Below are 6,732 nucleotides of genomic sequence, written 5' to 3'. Positions count from 1 at the left end.
TACTGTAACACCCCTCTTTACAGACGCCCAACTCGTTTCAAGTAGGGATTTCCTTGCAGTAGGCTCCAACCTTGAATCAGACATGTACATATGTAGTGAACCCACGTGCGCAAGCGTTACCATTGCCATGCAAGGTGAGACATACTTTTTCTGTTTTGTTTACGAGGTAGTCCTGATGGGTGTCCACATATTTCGCAATGCATCTTCGCCACCTGCACTTTTAGAGAAAGCGTCAATTGGAAAATGGAGTGATTTTGCGTAGGATGTGACACACATGGATTTGTGGCAGAGTTGAGCAGTTAACCAGGTTCCGCGAAGACACGAGAAAAAGTTTTAACTCAATATCGTACATTACTGAATTCTAGCAACCTATTACATACCAGAAAGACATACGCTCTTTACCTGTGCTGATCCACAAGTAGGCGCTGCTTTACAGAGTTCTGTGTACCACCTGTGACTCGTTTAAAAAAACGACATGTTGCAAGTTGAAGCAAATCATAAGCGGTGGGTGAAATTAAGGGAGAAAAAACGCTTTTGCATACACAACATTGAGGAGGCATTATACAGTATTCTCATTCACACCTGCACAAGGAATTGTTGCTTTCCAACTTTGGCGAGGTGAATAATTAATGGCATTGAGAGGCGATTGCTGCACCTGTGAAGTGATGATGCAGTTTTGGCACATCAACAAGGCTAAGACAACATAGCATAAGTTATGGAACGGCTAGGAGTACCCATGGAGCCTGGTGCATAAGACAGCATGATAAGGCTCTTTTGCATTGGCCTATGTGGAGCAAACCTACAAAAGGACATTTATTCACAATTACCCTCATGTGTTCTAGCTCCAAGCAACATCAAATTGACTGCGAAAGGTCACACGGCGGTGGACGTAAAATGGGATGCGCCGAGTGACAAGGAGCCCGTGGATGTGACTGTTGCATACGTTGCAGGATCAATGGAGAAAAACTGCACAGCTAAAGAAGGCAAGGAGTGTACGATTGACGGTCTCCTACCACGATTTCCCTACAAAGTGTGCGTTCGGGCCTGTCACCCACATATGGCAGCCGTAACAGCTGTATCATCCTCCTCCGCAGAGGCTCACCTCGTGTCAAGTGGTGATCTCCTTGAGTTCGTCACCAATGCCAAAACAAGCCCTTACACTTGCAGCAATGCCGTCTGCAACAGTGTGACCATTCCCATGCAAGGTGAGATATGTTGACTTATTTTACTATACACGAAGCAAGTCTGGTAGATGGCCTGTGATATCGCACAGCCCCCGTAGCAGTAGCACTTTGATGGATGGCACAGATCAAAGAAATGTGTGAATATTGCATAGGATATTAGACACACGAATTTGTCGGTCTAAAGTCGTTGCAGTAGTGGGTGGACTTGTACATATAGTTACCAAATACACTCCGCAAAGGTGTTAATGCTTGCAGCTTCCCTTTCAGTCAAATATCCTTTACTTTAATGTGTCTAGCAAGTGTTGTTGGGATTTTCCTCTCATGCTTCGTATTTCTTTATTGTCTTTTCACTGACACTTGTAGATAGAGTGTAAGCGTGTGTCATCAAGTAGCAGTAGATATCTGACACTCCGTTTGACGCTCACAGTTTGTGCAGACCCGTGTCTCGCAATGCAATCACCTACCCACCTAGTGTCGGGTACTCCTTCTCTGTCAGTCCGCATGCCAGTTGTCCAGCTACGGATTTTTTTTGAATACAAAATATGACCGAGTAACTATGAATTGAGTTGATTTAATTCCAAAAATCATTTGGAGACGGCAAATTTGATATGTATAATACTGACAACAGGATGGCCTATGCTTAGTAAAGAATGTTGTTTAGGCTTTCGTGCATCATTGAAGCGCCACCTTGCCTTAGTTTACTAAAAATGAACATAAAATAAATGCTGAGTGGTATTTCGTAATGCCACAATGGAAATGTTACAAGTTTGCAGTTTGGCAAAAATGAAGATGTCATGTGACACAGCAAAACGTCTATAATGTAGGTGTATCTCAAATCATTGAAAGACCATTATTGGTGATTATAGCTAGCATGTGGGTAAATTTTGAAATGTTTTGGACCCCATTTTCATAACAGTTGGCAGCAAGTTTTTTACACAAAAAGGCTTCTTTAGGGGCGCATCTTACCCACTGTGGGTTTTTTTCAAATTTCATATCTCCTGCAAAGCGACAAAGGAGAGGGATGAGAGTTGTATGCCAACTGTGTGAGGCTTAGCAGCAGACAATAGTGGGACTACACTGGATTTGGTGATGTTGATGTTTTGTCACAGTAAATGCCCTGCCTACTCTGCATAGGCAGTGTTACTGATAGGAATGGCTTTTAGAACACCGCGACCCTGCTGATTGACACAAAATAACCTACCGATCCTTTATGAGCTTGAGTGTTGTATACAGGGAAAATGGTTTTTGCAAATCTTTTTTTGCATTTAAGTACCAAACAAAATCAACGTCACTGCATTGAATCAAACCGCAGTGAATGTGAAATGGGATTCACCGAGTGATAGGGACCAAATGGATGTATTTTTTGCATATACAAAAGGAGCTGAAGGAAAATACTGTTGGCGAGATAAAGGTGGCCTCACCTGCACGTTTGAAGGTCTTGCACCCTCCACAACCTATGAATTCTGCGTTAAATGCTGCCACGTACATTCGTCTACTCCTGCCTACTTTCCAGCCCCACCATCGGCATCTCTCTATTCAATAGACACTTCATTATTCGCATTTGAAGATTCAATAGCGCCCAAATCAGGTCTCAATTTTAGAGCATTCTATTTGCGGTCCTTCCTTGTGTCAAATCGTAATAACTTTGCCCCTGGGTAAGAAATTTCTACTCATCTTCCTGCATACAATACATCCTTAGACAATGTTTACTAATATCATATTGCCTCTCGAAGACTTGCAGTCTGATAGACAATAAAAATGAAAGAATAAGTAATTTAGAATTTGGTATGGGACACAGGATTTTGCAATAAAGTTGGGCATTGCAAATAAAATGGAGCCCGCGTGGACTGTTCACCAATTCCATTGGAGTAACTGTCCAGTCTGCCTGCACAGGAGTGCGGAAATGAAGTTGATATAGGAGTAGGATGACGAGAAGAGGTAATTCCTTAAATGCACCCCTCAAGTGGTGGAGATACTCACAGCCTTCATTCTGATTTAGCTCAACTACATTGTATTACCTTTGCCGTTTACCACCCCTGTTTCATTTTCGCGCTTTGTATCTTTTCCTTATTCATTTCTCGACTGCGGTCCGAAACAGACGTTTATTGCATCTAAACTACTGTAACACCCCTCTTTACAGACGCCCAACTCGTTTCAAGTAGGGATTTCCTTGCAGTAGGCTCCAACCTTGAATCAGACATGTACATATGTAGTGAACCCACGTGCGCAAGCGTTACCATTGCCATGCAAGGTGAGACATACTTTTTCTGTTTTGTTTACGAGGTAGTCCTGATGGGTGTCCACATATTTCGCAATGCATCTTCGCCACCTGCACTTTTAGAGAAAGCGTCAATTGGAAAATGGAGTGATTTTGCGTAGGATGTGACACACATGGATTTGTGGCAGAGTTGAGCAGTTAACCAGGTTCCGCGAAGACACGAGAAAAAGTTTTAACTCAATATCGTACATTACTGAATTCTAGCAACCTATTACATACCAGAAAGACATACGCTCTTTACCTGTGCTGATCCACAAGTAGGCGCTGCTTTACAGAGTTCTGTGTACCACCTGTGACTCGTTTAAAAAAACGACATGTTGCAAGTTGAAGCAAATCATAAGCGGTGGGTGAAATTAAGGGAGAAAAAACGCTTTTGCATACACAACATTGAGGAGGCATTATACAGTATTCTCATTCACACCTGCACAAGGAATTGTTGCTTTCCAACTTTGGCGAGGTGAATAATTAATGGCATTGAGAGGCGATTGCTGCACCTGTGAAGTGATGATGCAGTTTTGGCACATCAACAAGGCTAAGACAACATAGCATAAGTTATGGAACGGCTAGGAGTACCCATGGAGCCTGGTGCATAAGACAGCATGATAAGGCTCTTTTGCATTGGCCTATGTGGAGCAAACCTACAAAAGGACATTTATTCACAATTACCCTCATGTGTTCTAGCTCCAAGCAACATCAAATTGACTGCGAAAGGTCACACGGCGGTGGACGTAAAATGGGATGCGCCGAGTGACAAGGAGCCCGTGGATGTGACTGTTGCATACGTTGCAGGATCAATGGAGAAAAACTGCACAGCTAAAGAAGGCAAGGAGTGTACGATTGACGGTCTCCTACCACGATTTCCCTACAAAGTGTGCGTTCGGGCCTGTCACCCACATATGGCAGCCGTAACAGCTGTATCATCCTCCTCCGCAGAGGCTCACCTCGTGTCAAGTGGTGATCTCCTTGAGTTCGTCACCAATGCCAAAACAAGCCCTTACACTTGCAGCAATGCCGTCTGCAACAGTGTGACCATTCCCATGCAAGGTGAGATATGTTGACTTATTTTACTATACACGAAGCAAGTCTGGTAGATGGCCTGTGATATCGCACAGCCCCCGTAGCAGTAGCACTTTGATGGATGGCACAGATCAAAGAAATGTGTGAATATTGCATAGGATATTAGACACACGAATTTGTCGGTCTAAAGTCGTTGCAGTAGTGGGTGGACTTGTACATATAGTTACCAAATACACTCCGCAAAGGTGTTAATGCTTGCAGCTTCCCTTTCAGTCAAATATCCTTTACTTTAATGTGTCTAGCAAGTGTTGTTGGGATTTTCCTCTCATGCTTCGTATTTCTTTATTGTCTTTTCACTGACACTTGTAGATAGAGTGTAAGCGTGTGTCATCAAGTAGCAGTAGATATCTGACACTCCGTTTGACGCTCACAGTTTGTGCAGACCCGTGTCTCGCAATGCAATCACCTACCCACCTAGTGTCGGGTACTCCTTCTCTGTCAGTCCGCATGCCAGTTGTCCAGCTACGGATTTTTTTTGAATACAAAATATGACCGAGTAACTATGAATTGAGTTGATTTAATTCCAAAAATCATTTGGAGACGGCAAATTTGATATGTATAATACTGACAACAGGATGGCCTATGCTTAGTAAAGAATGTTGTTTAGGCTTTCGTGCATCATTGAAGCGCCACCTTGCCTTAGTTTACTAAAAATGAACATAAAATAAATGCTGAGTGGTATTTCGTAATGCCACAATGGAAATGTTACAAGTTTGCAGTTTGGCAAAAATGAAGATGTCATGTGACACAGCAAAACGTCTATAATGTAGGTGTATCTCAAATCATTGAAAGACCATTATTGGTGATTATAGCTAGCATGTGGGTAAATTTTGAAATGTTTTGGACCCCATTTTCATAACAGTTGGCAGCAAGTTTTTTACACAAAAAGGCTTCTTTAGGGGCGCATCTTACCCACTGTGGGTTTTTTTCAAATTTCATATCTCCTGCAAAGCGACAAAGGAGAGGGATGAGAGTTGTATGCCAACTGTGTGAGGCTTAGCAGCAGACAATAGTGGGACTACACTGGATTTGGTGATGTTGATGTTTTGTCACAGTAAATGCCCTGCCTACTCTGCATAGGCAGTGTTACTGATAGGAATGGCTTTTAGAACACCGCGACCCTGCTGATTGACACAAAATAACCTACCGATCCTTTATGAGCTTGAGTGTTGTATACAGGGAAAATGGTTTTTGCAAATCTTTTTTTGCATTTAAGTACCAAACAAAATCAACGTCACTGCATTGAATCAAACCGCAGTGAATGTGAAATGGGATTCACCGAGTGATAGGGACCAAATGGATGTATTTTTTGCATATACAAAAGGAGCTGAAGGAAAATACTGTTGGCGAGATAAAGGTGGCCTCACCTGCACGTTTGAAGGTCTTGCACCCTCCACAACCTATGAATTCTGCGTTAAATGCTGCCACGTACATTCGTCTACTCCTGCCTACTTTCCAGCCCCACCATCGGCATCTCTCTATTCAATAGACACTTCATTATTCGCATTTGAAGATTCAATAGCGCCCAAATCAGGTCTCAATTTTAGAGCATTCTATTTGCGGTCCTTCCTTGTGTCAAATCGTAATAACTTTGCCCCTGGGTAAGAAATTTCTACTCATCTTCCTGCATACAATACATCCTTAGACAATGTTTACTAATATCATATTGCCTCTCGAAGACTTGCAGTCTGATAGACAATAAAAATGAAAGAATAAGTAATTTAGAATTTGGTATGGGACACAGGATTTTGCAATAAAGTTGGGCATTGCAAATAAAATGGAGCCCGCGTGGACTGTTCACCAATTCCATTGGAGTAACTGTCCAGTCTGCCTGCACAGGAGTGCGGAAATGAAGTTGATATAGGAGTAGGATGACGAGAAGAGGTAATTCCTTAAATGCACCCCTCAAGTGGTGGAGATACTCACAGCCTTCATTCTGATTTAGCTCAACTACATTGTATTACCTTTGCCGTTTACCACCCCTGTTTCATTTTCGCGCTTTGTATCTTTTCCTTATTCATTTCTCGACTGCGGTCCGAAACAGACGTTTATTGCATCTAAACAGAGATTTAGAAGTTGACCATTTGTAGCACCTAGTATAGCTCCTCATCACTCATTTCCGTAAACGCTATCTTCTGAATTTCAGACTACTTTACACACTGCATTTTCGTCTTTTTAGTTGCTGATAATCTG

The 6,732-nt window shown here is 42.4% G+C and overlaps 1 protein-coding gene across 1 annotated transcript in view; it reads left to right on the top strand. All coding sequences in view use genetic code 11, as the record gives it.

The window, feature by feature from the left end:
* Positions 1 to 475: 475 nt before the first annotated feature.
* The window catches only part of EGR_03539 (hypothetical protein), a gene marked incomplete at both ends in the record, with an annotated part of 9,126 nt that continues 2,869 nt past the window's right edge, over positions 476 to 6,732 (top strand). The window contains 5 exons of the mRNA XM_024492788.1: positions 476 to 566; positions 2,455 to 2,839; positions 2,884 to 2,969; positions 5,756 to 6,140; positions 6,185 to 6,270. Of these exons, the coding sequence (XP_024352921.1) occupies positions 476 to 566; positions 2,455 to 2,839; positions 2,884 to 2,969; positions 5,756 to 6,140; positions 6,185 to 6,270 (1,033 nt within the window). The remainder of the gene's footprint in view (positions 567 to 2,454; positions 2,840 to 2,883; positions 2,970 to 5,755; positions 6,141 to 6,184; positions 6,271 to 6,732) is intronic.

This window comes from Echinococcus granulosus (genome assembly GCF_000524195.1).
Source record: "Echinococcus granulosus chromosome Unknown EG_S00018, whole genome shotgun sequence".
Taxonomy (NCBI): Eukaryota; Metazoa; Platyhelminthes; class Cestoda; order Cyclophyllidea; family Taeniidae; genus Echinococcus; species Echinococcus granulosus.
Note: the sequence above shows the minus strand (reverse complement) of the source record. Positions and strands in the feature narration are given on the sequence as shown.